The following is an 18,594-nucleotide window of genomic DNA, read 5'->3' as shown; positions in this document are numbered from 1 at the left end:
AAGGTAGTTAACCCACTGTTCCCCAGATGCCGATGACGTGGATGTTGATTATGGCAGCCCCCCGCACCTCTCTGATTCAAAGGGATTGGGTTAAATGCAGAAGACACATTTCAGTTGAATGCATTGTTGTACACCTGACTAGGTATCCCCCTTACCCTTATTATTAGAACATAGGTAAAACCAAACTCAGAGGGGTAATATGTTGCTCTTCAATAAAAAGTGAGCTTACCCAGATGCTCAACTGAGGTACTTAGTAATAAAAACATCTAAATAAACTTTTACCCCAGGACACTTCACATGATATCTAATATTTCAGCAAAAGAATAGTTCTCAGACATCATCTGAGTACATCTCAAGCAGGACTGGGGTCAATTTGAAATGAAGGCAGTCAATCCAGGAAGTTATTTGAATTTAAAACATGGAAAACATTATATTCTATTAGTTTGAGGAGTAATTGAAAATATGTGATTTTTTACCAATTGTTATTTAAGTTTATTCTCTGAATTGACTGCCTTCAATTCCAATAGACCCCAGCCCTGATTTTGGGCTCCCGAGTGGTGCAGCGGTCTAAAGCACTGCATCTCAGTGCTCAGGCTTCACTACTGATGCTGGTTTGATTCCAGGCTGTATCACAACTGGCCATGATTGGGAGTCCCATAGGGCGGAGCACAATTGGCCCAGCGTCGTCCGTGTTAGGGTTTGGCCGGGGTAAACCGTCATTGTAAATAATAATTTGTTCTTAACTGACTTAAATTAAATAAAAATCTCAAGCCACACTGCTACAATTTCTCCCCCTTGTGAACACTCCTATGTCTGATAAGGTTACTCAGGAAGGAGAAGATATTTTAACACAGCTTACACTTGAAGGGCCTCCATGTTGTGAATGACACCAGAGGTAGAAGAGGGAGCAACCACCTTCAGGTGGTTAGTCATTGAGCTCCCTCCTGACCTCTAGCCATTGTTTGGGTGTTGTTGGGATTGTGTTATAGGCTAGGTACCTCTCATGGTGAATGCTTGAAGCCCAGGGTGACCTCCTCTGTTCATCATGGATACTGTGGTGTTTGTATCATCGGAACAGGAGGGTCTATCCCTATCAGCCCCTGGCCCTGCTCCATCCCTGCACTGAGACTGTGAAGAGAAGGGTCTGGGCTGCAGACTAGATCCCTGACTGGAGCCTCTGTCTCTCTGATGACCACCAGGACTGAGGTTTTTCAGTCCACCTGTCCACTGGTTGTGTTCTGTGTGGTGGAGTCTCAGTCAAGTTGATTTTGTTTTTAATTTCAATAAAATGGTCAAACACTCACATTAGGGATTTTGAAGTACAGTACTTTTATTGCACAAAATGTTATGTGACAAGAATAATAACTTTTCTCATTATGGTAACACTTTACCTTTTCTGTAAATCTGGTACCCTTGATTTGATCAAATTAATTTGAGAACTTTGGAAAAGGTTTAACATTACACACAGCTTCACTACTTATTGTCAAGTAAACATTATGGCACTATCATTATCTTACTATAAAACACCAGTATCAAGCTAAATGGACAAGGTTGTCACTCTTCATAAGTTAAGCATTTTTACACACTCCATCAATGTATCTAGTCTGCCCTCATCATACTCATTCTTTCCTCAGTTCATCTCATCCAGTAATCTACTACATCCTAAACCAGCAGAATTAACTACAAACTAACTAGTACTACATTACATGTCACTATACATGGGCCGTGTGCATTTTCTGCTGGTGTATCCTGAGGTAGCTCCTCTCTGAGAACCTCTTCCCACAGTGCATACAGATGAACGGCCTCTCTCCCATGTGGACCTTCGGGGGCATCGTCAGTGGTTTAACATTAGGAGAGTGTCGCAGGGTCCATCTTCCAGTTGATAGATCCTGTAGAAGGCAGGCTGAAGGCAGCAACTGTTATGGGGTTAAAACCTCTTCCTGCAGATGTTTGGCGGGAGGCTAAGATGCTCCCCCATCTTTAGTCCACTCAGCAGGTCAATGATCTCTGGTCCATCTTCTATTGTCTCCTCTTTGACCAGCAGCAGATCAGGCTTCCCATCCTCCATGTCTACTGACTGTAAGAGATACAGAGTGAGAGGATGTTGGATCAAGAAATCTGATATGCAAAACTGATTCTAGATCAGCACTCGGGCCCTGACCTAATGCCATTCACAGTGGGCTCATCTCAGTGAGACTGTGTGTGGTCCTCTGCTGCTCAGCTGGTTCCACTGTGGGTTCAGGAGGAGGTGTAGTCTGGTTGTCCTCCATGACCATGGTCCCCTCAGGCTTCCCCAGACCCTCCTCACACCCCACCTCCTTCACCGGCAGCACCTCTGGACCCTCCTCCTTCTGGAAGAGAGAGGTGATACAGATTACACAGACATACACTCCCTCAGGTACGTACACACAGATAATAAACACACTTTCAAAATTGAGTATTTACCCATCCCCATTAGAGATTAAATAGGATTTATTTGAACAATTTTCATGGTTTGCATAGTTCCTTACTCATGATGATTAATGTGTGTGTACCCCTTTAAGAAGAAATAAATGAATGTAGCTCCGGTAAAATAGGTCTTTAGTTTCAAATGGTTTGAGCTAGAGGCAAGTGGTTTTCTGCATTGTGAAGGTGAAACCCCACCGACACAAAGCCATGCTCCGTTTGTTTCTATGGCAGAGGCTCTGGTAGAGCTAAGACTAATAAATCAGACTTGCCTGTGCTAATGGTTCTCACAGGCGAAGAAAAATTATAAATGACTTTGCTCATGAATGATTCAAATATAACAACAGCCTGACCGCACTGGACTTGAAACAACGATACAGATGTAACTATGTGCCATTCGATATATTATCTGAGCGGCACTGGTGCCCTCAAGTCAAAATTCCATTTGCGTTCCACAGGTCACGTTTATAAGGGAGTTTTTTTTTTTTCAAGATTAGGAAAAGTTTCGGGGCACACCTGAGAGTTCCTCAAGGCACACCGGTTGAAAACCACTGCTCTGGACAACAAGGCAGGGGAACCCTAACCATATTTTCATCCCTGTCCTACGGGAGAACATGGTTCCAGGGATTACTGTGAAACCCTCTCCGACCTTTTAAGGTTCTGAGGTGTGTTTTTCCTCTACATGGCAAAGGCAACTTAGATATGTTATGGAGAACCCTCTCAATTGAGCTAGAGATCAGTCAGTATAATAATTCCTTACTTTCTGGGTCTTAGAGAAGAAGGATTTCACCTGCCTGAGTGTCAACAAAGTCAGCTGGGAGCACTCCTCGACCAGCTATGTTCCGCCACCCCCATGTTGCCCTCTGTCAGTGGCAAGGAGTGGCCAGGGGACAAACTGTGTCTAGGCACCCTAAAGCAGGGCTAGTCCACTATGTCCAGTAGGGTGTTGGGGTAGGTTCCCCAACAGAGCCTGATAGTGTCCCAAGGTTGGAGGCAGAGAAGTAGGGTAGGCATGGCGGTTACTCTCCTACTGGGGCAGGACGGTGGTCCACTCCTGGGTCTGGAGGGTTCTCCATCACAGGCTTAACATCCAGAAGTCTCACTTGTGGTGGCAGAAAGTCCCAAATCCATCGAAACAAAGGACCATGAAAGAGAGCAGCTCTACATTTAGGCTGGTCTGTGATTCATTCATTCATTTACAGGGATGTCACAGTTCACCAAACCCACTGTTCGGTACATATTGCGGTTTTGGGGTCACGGTACGGTTATGATACAGCAGAAAAATGAAATTCGAACAGTTACTGTAGTTCATTTTTGTTTATTTGGCAAAATACGCTAAATTAAAAAGCACCCTATTTGTGGCCCAACTCCAGTTAGATGACATCATTCACAATGTTCCTGGTACTGTCTGTTTTGACAAGTAGAGGTCTAAAAAATTTGACCTGTTCCGAAATGAATCTGGGGCTTTCCCACCTGGACAAATATGCATAAATACAGAGACCCATTCCGAATGGACCCGAGGATGACCAGTTCCGTATAGACGTGGTCAGATCTGAGTGAGGGAAGCAGCAGAAAAGTCAATTTGTAAGCTAGTTTATTAACTAGAGTTGATACAGTGCGAGGGAAAGCAGGTGGAGGAGGGGACTTAAGGTGTTGTACTGTGAGGTGTGTATACTGTGATCGATTGAAACTGGAGCAAGTGTAGGAGTAAATGAGACACATGGATAACATATAAAGGCATAGGATAGCTGAACATTAAAAAAACAGACCACATGAAGAGAAGAGACACATAGTCTGCTGATTCCACTAGAGATACACATACCAGACACAGAGGCGCCTAAGGCAATTGGACACACTAAGGATAGGGGAGAACAGATCAAAGAGTAGATTGGACACACTACTGCTAGAAGAGACACATAGTCTGCCGATTCCAATAATGACACATACCAGAGAACATGTTGGGGCACTGAGTTAAATACAGGGTTGAGTCATAGGCCTATAGGATAGATGGACATATATTATTTTTAAGACAAGCACGGGTCTGGCCACTATTATAATTTAACTGAAAGCAGATAATGGGCGTTAGTAGGCGTGAACAAGCAGGAAGCCTGAACTAAAAAGATAATGATGGCAGGAAGAATTAGGGGAAGTATGCTTATTTGCATATGGGGTGGACCCATATGCTATTTTGTGTATAAATGTTGGAGCCGGGGTGTGTTCCGCGGGACATTCCAGCTGGCTATACAATTGTATTAAAAGCCTAAATTGATTTCACAAGTTCTTACGAGTGTTATATTTTTGAGACGATTTACCACGACACAAGGGAGAGGCATCAACCAACTGAGCTGACTTGCGCTAGTATATGAACTTCTAGCTTGTCATATCTAGGTTATTTATCATCCAATATGAATTTTTATTTAACTAGGCAAGTCAGTTAAGAACAAATTCTAATTTACAATGACGGCCTACCGGGGAACAGTGGGTTAACTGCCTTGTTCAGGGGCAGAATAACAGATTTTTACCATGTCAGCTCAGGGATTCGACTCAGCAACCTTTCGGTTACGCTCTAATCACTAGGCTACCTACCAAGTACTTGTCTTGACTGCATCAAACCGAGAGAAGCTAGCTGGCTAAAATAGCTAACTAAGTCAGCTAGCTGGGCTAATTGAGTTTGCATGCGCTTTTTTTCCTGTCCGTCAGTAACAAATAACAACACCTCCATTCAGATGATTAAATAGCAGCCTACCTGTTGGGTCTTGTTCGTTGTAGCATATACTTCTCATTTAACTTTTAATTCCATCATATTAATTCAATTTTCCATTGATTAGATAATCTAATTTGCTTACCCACACAAGGAGGCTCTATGACTGTAGTGGCACTTTGATGACTTGTGATTGGCCAACAAGCTACATCCGCCACTCTGCATAGGCTATTCTAGTTGAGCAGTGGAGAAGATACTATTAACTTTTTATCCACATCTCTGTCCATCGCACTTGTAAACGACTGTGAAGCCATTAGGCCTAATGTAAACATTTATTTTATAATCATGTTTTTTATGTATTAATTCAGGTTCACGGTGCGGACCGAACAGAGGTGTACAAAAACAAATCCATCACAGCCCTACTGGATTGTATAGCTGCCGTTTTACCTTTTTTAGTACATAATGTTTCCATTATTTCCTGTGATCGAAAAGAGTTTTCTGGACATCAGAACAGCGATTACTAACCTTGATTTTGATTAAGATTTCTAATTCAATGATTTGGCGACGCGGGACAAATTGCTTACCCCTGACCAGGCCATATTCAAATCAAATCACATTTTATTGGTCACATACACATGGTTAGCAGATGTTATTGAGTGTAGCGAAATGCTTGTGCTTCTAGTTCTGACAGTGCACAATATCTAACAAGTAATCTAACAATTCCACAACAACTACCTAACACACACGAATCTAAGTAAAGGGATGGAATAAGAATATGTACATATAAATATATATTGATGAGCAATGACCGAGCGGCATAGGCAAGATGCAATAGATGGTATAACATACAGTATATACATATGGGATGAGTAATACAAGATATGTAAACATCATTATTAAAGTGGCATTAATAAAGTGACAAGTAATCCATTTGTTAGAGTGGCCAATGATTTCAAGTCTGTATGTAGGCAGCAGTCTCTCTGTGTTAGTGATGGCTGTTTAACAGTCTGATGGCCTTGAGATTGAAAGTATTTTTCAGTCTCTCTGTCCCAACTTTGATGCACCTGTACTGACCTCGCCTTCTGGATGGTAGCGGGGTGAACAGGCAGTGGCTCGGGTGGTTGTTGTCCTTGATTATCTTTTTGGCCTTCCTGTGACATCGGGTGCTGTAGGTGTCCTGGAGAGCAGGTAGTTTGCCCCTGGTGATGCATTGTGCAGACCGCACCACCCTCTGGAGAGCTTTGCAGTTGTGGTCGGTGCAGTTTCCATACCAGGCGGTGATACAGCCCGACAGGATGCTCTCAATTGTGCATCTGTAAAAGTTTGTGAGGGTTTTAGGTGACAAGACAATTTTCTTCAGCCTCCTAAGGTTGAAGAGGAGCTGTTGCGCCTTCACCACACTGTCTGTGTGGGTGGACCATTTCAGATTGTCCGTGATGTGTATGCCGAGGAACTTAAAACTTTCCACCTTCTCCACTGCTATCCCGTCGATGTGGATAGGGGGGTGCTCCCTCTGCTGTTTCCTGAAGTCCATGATCATCTTCTTTGTTTTGTTGTTGTTGAGAGAGAGGTTGTTTTCCTGACACCACACTCCAAGGGCCCTCACCTTCTCCCTACAGGCTGTCTCATCGTTGTTGGTGATCAAGCCTAATACTGTTGTGTTGTCTGCAAACTTTATGATCGAGTTGGAGGCGTGCATTGCCATGCAGTCATGGGTGAACAGGGAGTACAGGAGGGGGCTGAGCACGCACCCTTGTGGGGCCCCAGTGTTGAGGATTAGCGAAGTGGAGATGTTTCCTACCTTCACCACCTGGGGGTGGCCTGTCTGGAAGTCCAGGACCCAATTGCACAGGGTGGGGTTGAGACCCAGGGCCTCAAGCTTAATGATGTGCTTGGAGGGTACTATGGTGTTGAATGCTGAGCTGTAGTCAATGAACAGCATTCTTTCATAGGTATTCCTCTTGTCCAGGTGGGATAGGGTAGTGTGTAGTGTGATGGCGATTGCATCATCTGTGGACCTATTGGGGCGGTATGCAAATTGCAGTGGGTCTAGGGTGGCAGGTAAGGTGGAGGTGATATGATCCTTGACTAGTCTCTCAAAGCACTTCATGACGACAGAAGTGAGTGCTACGGGGCGATAGTCATTCAGTTCAGTTACCTCTGCCTTCTTGGGTACAGGAACAATGGTGGCCATCTTGAAGCATGTGTGGATAGCATACTGGGATAGGGAGAGATTGAATATGTCCCTAAACACATGTCTGGGCATGCTCTGAGGACGCGGCTAGGGATGCCGTCTGGGCCAGGAGTCTTGCGAGTGTTAACCTGTTTAAATGTCTTACTCACGTCGGCCATGGAGAAGGAGAGCCCACAGTCCTTGGTAGCAGGCCGTGTTGGTGGCACTGTGATATCCTCAAAGCGGGCAAAGAAGGTGTTTAGTTTGCCTGGAAGCAAGACGTTGGTGTCCGTGACGTGGCTGATTTTCTTTTTGTTGACCGTGATTGTCTGTAGACCCTGCCACATACGTCTCTTGTCTGAGCCGTTGAATTGCGACTCCACTTTGTCCCTATACTGACATTTCGCTTGTTTGATTGCCTTGCGGAGGGAATAACTACACTGTTTGTATTCGGACATATTCCCGGTCATCTTTCCATGGTTAAAAGCGGTGGTTCGCGCTTTCAGTTTTGCACGAATGCCGCCATCTATCCACGGTTTCTGGTTAGGGTAGGTTTTAATAGTCACAATGGGTACAACATCGCCTATGCACTTCCTTATAAACTCACTCACCGAATCAGCGTTTAAATCAATATTATTCTCTGAGGCTTCCTGGAACATGTCCCAGTCTGCGTGATCAAAACAATCTTGAAGTGTGGATTCCGATTGGTTAGACCAGCGTTGAATGGTCCTTGTCACGGGTACATCCTGTTTGAGTTTCTGCCTATAGGAGAGGAGAAGCTAAATGGAGTCGTGGTCAGATTTGCCGAACGGTGGGCCTTGTATGCATCCCGAAAGTTAGAGTAGCAGTGATCCAGTGTTTTGCCAGCCCGGGTACTACAATCAATATGCTGATAGCCTTGTTCTCAAATTTGCTTTGTTAAAATCCCCAGCTACAATAAATGCAGCATCAGGATATATGGTTTCCAGTTTGCATAGAGTCCAATGGAGTTCCTTGAGGGCCGTGGTGGTATCGGCTTGAGGGGGGATATACACGGCTGTGACAATAACCGACGAGAATTCTCTTGGGAGATAATACGGTCGGCATTTGATTGTAAGGAATTCTAGGTCATGTGAACAAAAGGACTTGAGTTCCTGTATGTTGTTACAATTACACCAATCATTAGTCATGAAACATACACCCCCGCCCTTCTTCTTCCCTTCTTCTTCCCTTCTTCACTTTGACAGCATGTCCACAGAGAGCCATGTTTCTGTGAAACAGAGACTGCGAGGAGAAAGAGGCGGCGGTGAAAGCGAGTCTGACTTGCGGGCACCCTGACAAAACTGCGTCGCCGAGTTAAAAAAACGCGTCTACTCTCTGTTCAATTGGCGAACGTACAATCACTGGAGGACAAACTGGATGAGCTCTGTTCGAGACTATCTTATCAACGGGACCTGAAGAACTGTAATATCTTTTGTTTCTGAGTCCTGGCTGAACAAGGACATGGATAACATACATCTGGCTGGTTTTTCTATGCATCAGCAGGACAGAACAGCAGCTTCGGGTAAACTCAGGGGGGAGGTGTGTGTGTCTCTTTGTTAACAACAGCTGATGCGTGATCTCTAATATCAAGGAAGTCTCAAGGTTCTGCTCGCCTGAGCTAGAATACCACATGATAAGCTGTAGAACATACTATTTACTAAGATAATTTCCATCTGTATTTTTCGTAGCTGTCTATTTAAAAGTACAAACCGATGCAAACTGTATAGGGCCTTAAGCAAACAAGAAAATACTCAGAGGAAGCGCTCCTAGTGGCCGGTGATTTTAATGCAGTGAAACTGAATTCCGTTTTACTTCCTTTCTGCCAGCATGTCACCTAGAGTCGAAAAAACTCTAGATCAGCTTTACTCCACACACAGAAAGCATTTTTGAAATCAGACACTGTGGCTGGATTAACGAGAATTTTATCTTTAAAATGGTGCCTAACACTTGTATGTTTAAGAAATTTGATTTATGAGATTTCTGTTGATTTGTATTTGGCGCCCTGCTATTTCATTGGCTGTTGGCAAGGGGTTCCGCTAGCGGAACGGGGTCCTAGACAGGTTAATAAGTGCACCGACGACGTCGTCCCCACAGTGACCGTACCTACATATCCCAACCAGAAGGGTAGGCAACAACACATTTGCCACACTGATCAACACGGGGGCCCCTCAGGGGTGCGTGCTTAGCCCCCTCCTTTACTCCCTGTTCACCCACAACTGCCGTGCACTACTCCAACACCCTCATTAAGTTTGCTGACGACACGACGATGGTCTATAGGGAGGAGGTCATAGACCTGGCAGTGTCGTGCCAGGACAACAACCTCTCCCTCAACGTTGGCAAGACAAAGGAGCTGATCGTGGACTACAGGAAACAGATTGCCGAGCAAGCCCTCATTCATATCAACAGGGCTGTAGTGGAGCAGATCAAGAGCTTCAAGTTCCTCGGTGATCTATCATGGTCCAAACACACTAACACAGTTGTGAAAAGGGCACGACAATTCCTCTTCACCCTAAGGAGGCTGAAAAGATTTGGCATGGGCCCTCAGTTCTACACCATCGAGAGCATCTTGACTGGCTGCATCACCGCTTGGTATCGCAACTGGTATTATGTTTTTAGAAATGTTTACAAATTAATGAAAAATGAAAAGCTTAAATGTCTTGAGTCAATAAGTATTCAACCATTTTGTTATGGCAAGCCTAAATAAGTTCAGGACAAAAAACATGTGCTTAACAAGTCACACAATAAGTTGCATGGACAATGTGTACAATATTAGTGTTTAACATGATTTTTAAATGACTACCCCATCTCTATACCCCACACATAATTTTTTTTGTAAGGCCTAGTACCTATCTATATGTACATAGCTACCTCAGTTACCTCATACCCCTGCACATCGACTCAGTAATGGCACTCCCTGTATATAGCCATGTTGTTTTAACTCGTCATTATTATTCTCAGTATATTTTTTACTCTTATAACTTTCTATTCTTTTCTCTTTTTTATCATTAACTCTGCATTGTTGGAAAAGGACCCGTAAGTAAGTATTTCACTGTTAGTCTACACCTGTTGTTTACGAAGCATGTGACAAATACAATTTGGAATATTCAACACTGAAATATGTTACTCTCGTTATTCCAAACACGTCTGTCGACCTTTTCTGCGGACAACAATGAAAATTAATCTTTGCCTTTAATGCAGGGTTTGATCTAAATGTCAGAAGCTGTAGAGTAGAACGGTTACTTTCTATGTTATATAGTGGAATGGTTTTTCTGCTGGTGTATCCTGAGGTAGCTCAGTGCGTACAAGCTAACAGCTTTTCTCCCATGTGGACCTTCAGGTGCATCTTCAGCTGGTCCTGGCGGGAGAACCTCTTCTCACACTGGGGGCAGCTGTAGGGTTTCTCCCCTGTATGGACCCTCTGGTGCCTCTTCAGGTGGCCAGCCTGGGCGAAGCGCATATGACACTGGGTACAGCTGAAGGGTTTCACCCCTGTGTGGACCCTCTGGTGCCTCTTCAGGTCACCAGCCTGGGCGAAGCGCATGTGACACTGGGTACACCTGAAGCGTTTCTCCCCTGTGTGGATCCTCTGATGGATCTTCACTTTCTGGGGGCAGCTGAAGCCTTTGTTACAGAACATGCAGAGGAACCGTTTCTCTTTACTATTACCTGATGTGGCTCCTCCTCCCGTAGCCTGGGTTGTAGCCCTGTCATTTGAGTTCAATACCTGATCAAAAAGGCAGTTGTGTGAATCGGAAGGCCCCATCGATGAGGACACTAAGTCGCGATCTCTGAGCACGAGTAAAGGGGAGTGGGTTGTGACATTTGGATTAGTTTCTAAGCATTCCCTGTAATCTAAGAAATCTGTTCCCCGTGAGTGTCCATCTCTTAAGTCACTATCTGCATTCCATGTGGGAGAAATGTCGCCCTCCACTTTCACAGTCACTTCATCTACGACCAAACCCTCCCCTTTCTTATCTAAGCACCTTTCAGAGTATACACTACTACTGTACCGGTTCCAGTCCCCTGTAGACAGATCAGTCTGTGTCTCTAAACCCAAGGTCATGTTGCAAGGGTCCATCTCTATAGTGTAAGAACAAGACGGATCATTGCCAGTCTCTAATGCGTCACCTGAGTCCCGATGGGAATGAGCCGTCCTCGGACTTGGGTAAAGTAAATACTCTGAGCCGGGAGCAGGAGGACAGCCCAGTGGCCCCGGCCCCAGTCTCTCTGGGTCTGATCTGTGGTCAGATCCTGTGTGTAAGATCCTTTGTGTTACAGTTAAAGTCTCTGTGTCTGACTTGACGATGGCATTCAGCATTCCATTGACCTCTGTGATGCTGCGTCGGGTCCTGGGCTGCACGGCGGTGGCAAGGTCCTCCATGGCAACAAGGGGCGCCACTACAGCCGCTGCTCCAGTCTGGATGTCTCTGCTGTGTTGTGGGTCCTCCTCTCCTTCAGTCCTCTCCTGCTTGACCAGAGATGATCCTCCAGGACCTGCCACCTCTACATCTGCAGACTGACAAGAAGAGAGAGGGTTATTACCGGTACATGAGTTGAATTGGATAACAACATCGTAGGGAAGTCTCACAAGCTCCGTTAAGGCAGATAAATGAGGATGTACCACAGAGATAGATAGAGGACTCAGGTGCCCAAAATCCTGTTTTAGCATGGGAAAAGCCATTGAGGACTTACACCGTTTTGAAGCAGTCAACTCGGTGGGACTTTCTGTGGGTTAAGGAAGGATCATATAATTCTATTCAGGTCATCAGGAAGGATCTTTGTTACCTGTAAGCGTTTGTTACCTGTAAGTTACCTGTAAGCGTTGTCCAAACATTTCAAACTACTTTTGTAATACAACTTTAGGTATTTTTTAACGTAAATAATCGATAAAATTGAAGAAGGGATGATCTGTGTTCAATACCGGAGGAAAACAATGTGTAGCATGCTTTCTGGTCACGCGCCTCTAACAAACAGTACACTTCACTGGAGCCTCATTCTGTACATGGCTACTTCTTCATTTCTCAAAGGAAAAACCTCAACCAATTTCTAAAGACTGTTGACATCCAGTGGAAGCGATAGGAACTGCAGGAAGGTCCCTTAGAAATCTGGATTCCCAATGAAAAAACATTGAAAAGAGAGTGACCTAAAAAAAAAAGAATCTGAATGGTTTGTCCTCGGGGTTTTGCCTGCCAAATAAGTTCTGTTATAGTCACAGACATGATTCAAACAGTTTTAGAAACTTCACAGTGTTTTCTATCCAATACTAATAATAATATGCATATATTAGCATCTGGGAATGAGTAGGAGGCAGTTTACTCTGGGCACGCTTTTCATCCAAACGTGAAAATGCTGCCACCTATCCTAGAGAAGTTAATGGCTGTGATGGATCAACAACATTGTAGTTAATCCACAATACTAACCTAATTGACAGAGAGAAAAGAAGGAAGCCTGTACAGAATTAAACAAATCCTAAAAATGCATCCTGTTTGCAACAAGGCACTAAAGTAATGCTGCAAAAAATGTGGCAAAGCAATTAACTTTTTTCCTGAAAACAAAGTATTATGTTTGGGGCAAATTCAATACAACACATTACTGAGTACCACTCTCGATATTTTCAAGCATAGTGGTGGCTGCATTATGTTATGGGTATGCTTGTAATCGTTAAGGACTGGGGAGTTTTTCAGGATAAAAAATAAACGGAAAGGAGCTAAGCACAGGCAAAATCCTAGCAGAAAACCTGGTTCAGTCTGCTTTTAACCAGACACTGGGAGAGGAATTCACCTTTCAGCAGGGCAATAACCTAAAACACAATGCCAAATATACACTGGAGTTGCTACCAAGAAGACAATAAAGGTTCCTAAGTGGCCGAGTTACAGATTACTTAAATCTACTTTAAAATATATGCCAAGACCTGAAAATGAATGTCTAGCAATGATAAACAATGAATTTGACAAAGCTTCAAATTTTTTTTAAAGACTAATGGGCAAAGGTTGCACAATCCAGGTGTGGAAAGCAGAGACATACCCAGAAAGACTCACTCACAGCTGTAATCGCTGCCAAAGGTGATTCTATAAATTGTGTCAGGAATCTGAATACTTATTCAAATGAGATATTTATGTATATCATTTTCAATAAATTTGCTAACATTTCTAAAAACATGTTTTCACTTTGTCATTATAAGGTATTGTGTGTAGATGGGTGAGGGAAAAAAGCAATTGAATCCATTTTGAATTAAGGGTATAACACAACAAAATGTGTAATAAGTCAAGGGGTATGAAATCTTTGACACTATTACACTAACCTCTATCATGATAACATGCTGGGTTGAGGTTCCTCTCCTCTCATCAACGGTGATTGGCTGGTTATCTCTCCATGTATTGTGTCCAGCTGGCTTCCCAAAGCTCCTGTAGGCTCCAGTGAGATGTCCTTCACCTGAGAAAGTGATTGTGGGGAAAGAGGTGGTTAGGTAGGTGAGCTATCGTCAATGCCACAACCGTCTATTGTACACTACTGACATTGTCTAGAATTGTCAAGGATGTAAGGTAACACTTTTTATAACTTCTTGCAAGATAGCTATGTAATCAGAGGAATTATTGCATACTATCTCAACACATGCGCAGAGGGGAACGGGGCAAAATGTACCTCTTGCCATTCCTCTGTATCGGTCGAGGATCTTGACACTTCTGGGACGACTGGCGAGGACGCGCTCTCGCATTGTCTTCTCTGCCCGCTCCCGTGATACCTTCAGTTCCAGTAGCTGTAGTTTCCTCCGCAATGCGACGTTTTCTTTCTGTCTTTGACTTATTTCCAAACGAAACACTACATAGTCGTCGTCTACGAGTTTACAGATCTCTGCCACGGCTGCATTCGCTAGCACCTCCATAATGGAGGCTATTTGAGTGTGAAAAATCATAACGCTACAGTTAGCTAACGTCAGCAGCGTTAAGTTACCTATATAACATCTATCAACCAAGTCCTGTCTCCAACGCAAATTAAACACTACCGGGGGTAAGTATGTGATGCTGTACAGTTAAATGAGTCATATTTTGAGGTCCAGGGTGTTAATACGGGTCTAAATAACAATGTTAACGTGGAAATTGTTCTTTGTCACTGTTCACTTCCGTTTACACTGAAGAGAAACGATCTTATTGGTGTGAGTTATAGGTCAAAGGGTGTGGTGAAATTAAAAAAGTTTGCGCGCTGTTCTTTTAATTACGGTACTGCTTATTACGTTACACATCAATTATCCTATGATCAGTATATTTTAAGCTCGTGTTCAGAAAGAACAGTGTGTTAGTAAGAGTATAAAATAATATAGTTACTTTATTCAGCTCAGTAAGGTAAATATTCAACTCCTTGTTCTAGCTTAGGTTTACGGTCTCTATAAAAACAGGTATTTACACAATCCTGTTTCAAATGACAATTTAACAAAGGGTTAACGAGGGGTATGTGGTTAATTACAATTTTACCCCAAGACACTTCACATGATAACTATAATATGTCAGCTAAAGAATGGTTCCCTTAGTACATCTCAGCCACACTGCTACGATTTATTCCCATTGTGGACACTCCTATGTCTGAAAGTAACTCAGAAAGGAGAAGCTCTTGTAACAAATTGCACTTGATTTGCCTCCTTGGTGTGAACGATCTGGTGCCTCTTCACATAGTTTGCCTCAGCGAAGCGCCTCCCACACGTGAGGCAGGTGTACGGCTTATTCGCGTCTGACCTAACGTTCGGCCTTCCACGTTGTGACCCAATCACACCAGAGGAGGTAGAAGCAGGAGCCACCACACTCAGGGTGTTAGTCTTTGAGCTCCCTCCTTGACCTCTAGCCATTGTTTGGGTGTTGTTAGGATTGTGTGTTGTCGTATAGACTAGGTACCGCTTGTGGTGAACGCCCATCCTGACACGATCTGTATTGGTGGGGTAAAAATAGGGTCCAACTCGAGGCTTTTTACAGACCCAGTCACTAGGCATTAGATGAGACCCTGAAGGAGAAGAGACTTCCTGATAGACTACCACTAGGGGGGTCTCCCACCACTCTCTGTGAAGGCTGAAGCCCAGGGTGACCTGCCCTGTTCATCATGGATACTGTGGTGTTTGTATCATAGAGATAGACGTTTGTCAGCCCCAGGTATTGATTAGATTAGTTTATTAGTCACATGCACAGGTGTAATTTGTGTAACAGCAGGGTACGGAGACATTTTTAAGCTCCGAGCTTCAACAGTGCAGGTCAAAAAGAAGTGAATGAAACGATACAAAAAAATAATAATATACATATTTACAACCGCAACAATGATAAATGTCCATTGGGGGGTGGGGGCAGGGTAAATGTCAGTTGGGGGGTGAAGAGTGCTCATGGGGGGGGGGGGGGGGGCAGCGGGTAGGAAGTCCGGGGGGGGCGGGTAGCTGTCTAGCGCTGATTATTCAGCAGCCTGATGGTCTGGGTGTAGAAGCTATAAGCCAGTCTGACAGTTTTGGCAGTACTGCCCGCGTCTGAGTGATGGAAGCGGGGAGAACAGGCAGTTGCTTGGGTGGCTGAGGTCCCTGATGATCTTCTTGGCCTTCCTGTCGACACCTGGTGTTGTAGGTGTCCCGGAGGACAGGCAGTGTGAAACCAATGTTGTGTTCAAATGAGCGTACCACCTTCTGTAGAGACTTGCGGTCAGCGGCAGTGGAGTTACCATACCAGGCTGTGATGCAACTCGACAGTGTGCTCTCAATGGTGCTCTTGTAGAACACTGTGAGGACCCTCATGGACAGGCATCATTTCTTCAGCCTCCTGAGGTTGAAGACTCGCAGTCTTGCCTTTTTCACCACAGTGTCTGTGTGGTTTGACCATTTCAGCTCCTTGGAGATGTGTACGCCGAGGAACTTAAACGTTTTTGACCTTCTCCATGGCAGTCCCGTTGATGAGGATGGGGGCATCCAGCCTGGTTCCTCCTGGTTTGCTGATTTTTAGGGAGAGGTTATTTACCTGGCACCACACCATAAGAGTGCCTACCTCCTCTCTGTAGGCCATCTCGTCGTTGTTGGTAATCAGGCCTACTACTGTCATGTCGTCAGTGAACTTGATGATGCCGTTGGAACTGTGTGAGGCCACGCAGTCGTGGGTATAGAGGGAGTACAGGAGGGGGCTGAGGATGCACCCTTGTGGGGCCTCCGTGTTAATTATCAGTGTAGTGGATGTGTTGTCGTCTACCCTCGCCACCTGGGGGAGGCCCGTCAGGAAGTCCAGGATCCAGTTGCAGAGGAAGGTGTTCAGTCGCAGGGTCCTTAGCTTAGTGACGAGCTTGTGTTAAAAATGCTTAAAATAATTAAAATACCAAAAAGAAATTGTGTTGAATTTCTTTATCTTTTTGGGGGGGGGGTTTCAAAAAGTTGTTTGGTAAATAAAAATGGTACAGAACAAAAATGTGTAGCTTACCCTGTTCTGCAGCTCAACTTACCCCATACCCGGGGTAAGTTGTGCCAATAGCTTGTTAAAAAAAAGTGGTCTATGTTTTCAAAACTGTAATGTTTAAATACATTCAGATTATTTCCAGGGATACACAACATCCTGAAATATACTGAACAAAAATATAAAATGCAATATGCAATAATTTCTAAAAATGTCCTGAGTTACAGTTCATATACGGAAATCAGTCAATTGAAATAAATTCAATAGGCCCTAATCAATGGATTTCACAAGACAGGAAATACAGATGTGCATCTGTTGGTCACAGATCTCTGTGTATTCAAATTGCCAACAATTAAAATGCAATTGTGTTTGTTGTCCGTAGCTTATGCCTGCCCATACAATAACCCCACCGCCACCATGGGGAACTCTGTTCACAACATTGACATCAGACACCGCTTGCCCACAGGACGCTATACACGTGTTCTGCGGTTGCGAGGCCAGTTGGACATACTGCCAATTTCACAAAAACGACGTTAGAGGCAGGAAGTGAACATTCAATTCTCTGGCAACAGCTCTGGTGGACATTCCTGCAGTCAGCTTGCCAATTGCAAGCTCCCTGAATGTATGAAATGAAACAACTTACCCCACTCTCCCCTACTTTCAAAAACAATCTGTGACAAGTATAATAACTTCTCACTATGTTCTCACTTGACCTTTTCTGGACATCTGGTACCCTCCCTTTGATAAAAAATACATTTTTAGAATACTTTGTAAAAGGTTCAACATCACTACTCTACCTACATCATACATCACTACTCTACCTCATCATACTCATTCTTTCCTCAGTTCACCTCATCCAGCTCCCTACTACATCCAAAACCAACAGAATTAACCCCAAACTAACAAGTATTACATTACATGTACATGGGCCGTGTACATTTTCTGCTGGTGTATCCTGAGGTAGCTCCTCTCTGAGATCCTCTTCTCGCAGTGCCTACAGCCTTTCTCCTGTGTGGACCTTCAGGTGCTTCTTCAGATGGTGCTGGTGGGAAAACCTTTTCTCACACTGGGGGCAGCTGAAGGGTTTCTCCCCTGTGTGGACTCTCTGGTGCCTCTTCAGGTTGGACGAGTCGGAGAAACTGGCCCGGCACAGGTGGCAGCCGAACGGTTTTTCCCCTGTGTGCATCCTCTGGTGGATCTCCACCTGTTTGGGGAAACTGAAAGCTTTCCCACAGAATGGACACAGAAAGCGCTTCTCTTTGCCACCGGATCTACTGATAGAGTTACTATTACTGTCATTTGTCAATGGGCTTGTGTAGCCATTTAGTGTTGAGGCACTGGCATTGTCTGAAGTCTGGTTTAACATCAGGAGAGTGTGAGGAGGATGAAAGCCAGGGAGTGTCTGTGTTGTCGCAGGGTCCATGTTCCAGTTGATAGATCCTATAGAAGGCAGGCTGAAGGCAGCATCTGTTAGGGGGTTAACCTGAGGCGCCATCAGTCTCTCTGAATCACAACTATAGGAGCAGGACGGAGCATCGCTAGCAGAGTCTGTATCTGTTCTCTCCTGCTGCATATATACACCTCCTCGTCCCCGCAGACCAAATCTACGCCTTGCCCTGGTCTCATCCAGTCTATTGTCATGGATACTAAGTTTGGTTGTTGTTTTGTGTTCGACAGTCTGTTTCTGGTTGTGGTTAACAGCGTTGTTCCCCAGCCCAGAGTTGAGGACGCTGTCCCATCCACCGGACTCCACTATGTCACCTCTGGTCCTTGCCTGCTCAGTGGCTGGACCGGTCTGGGAATCCAAGATGGATGCCCAGTCTCCTCTGTTAGCCTCTAGCCAACCACCTGTA

General features: G+C 44.5%; 2 protein-coding genes across 2 annotated transcripts in view; both read right to left on the bottom strand.

The window, feature by feature from the left end:
* Window positions 1-1,305: 1,305 nt before the first annotated feature.
* Window positions 1,306-14,793, bottom strand: LOC139566894 (uncharacterized). Its single transcript, XM_071388247.1, has 4 exons — window positions 13,983-14,793; window positions 13,642-13,772; window positions 10,672-11,856; window positions 1,306-1,820 (listed from the first exon to the last, which is right to left on the bottom strand). The coding sequence occupies exons 1-4, from the start codon at window positions 14,251-14,253 to the stop codon at window positions 1,713-1,715; spliced, it is 1,695 nt and encodes a 564-aa protein (XP_071244348.1). The 5' UTR covers window positions 14,254-14,793; the 3' UTR covers window positions 1,306-1,712.
* Window positions 14,794-16,697: 1,904 nt separating this feature from the next.
* LOC139566691 (uncharacterized) overlaps window positions 16,698-18,594 on the bottom strand; it is a 44,868-nt gene continuing 42,971 nt past the window's right edge. Inside the window, exon 19 of the mRNA XM_071387941.1 lies at window positions 16,698-18,589. Within this exon, the coding sequence (XP_071244042.1) occupies window positions 17,736-18,589 (854 nt within the window). The 3' untranslated portion in view covers window positions 16,698-17,735. The remainder of the gene's footprint in view (window positions 18,590-18,594) is intronic.

This window comes from Salvelinus alpinus, chromosome 39 (genome assembly GCF_045679555.1).
Source record: "Salvelinus alpinus chromosome 39, SLU_Salpinus.1, whole genome shotgun sequence".
Taxonomy (NCBI): domain Eukaryota; kingdom Metazoa; phylum Chordata; class Actinopteri; order Salmoniformes; family Salmonidae; genus Salvelinus; species Salvelinus alpinus.
The sequence above is the reverse complement of the archived record's forward strand: the minus strand, read 5'-3'. Positions and strand labels throughout refer to the sequence as shown.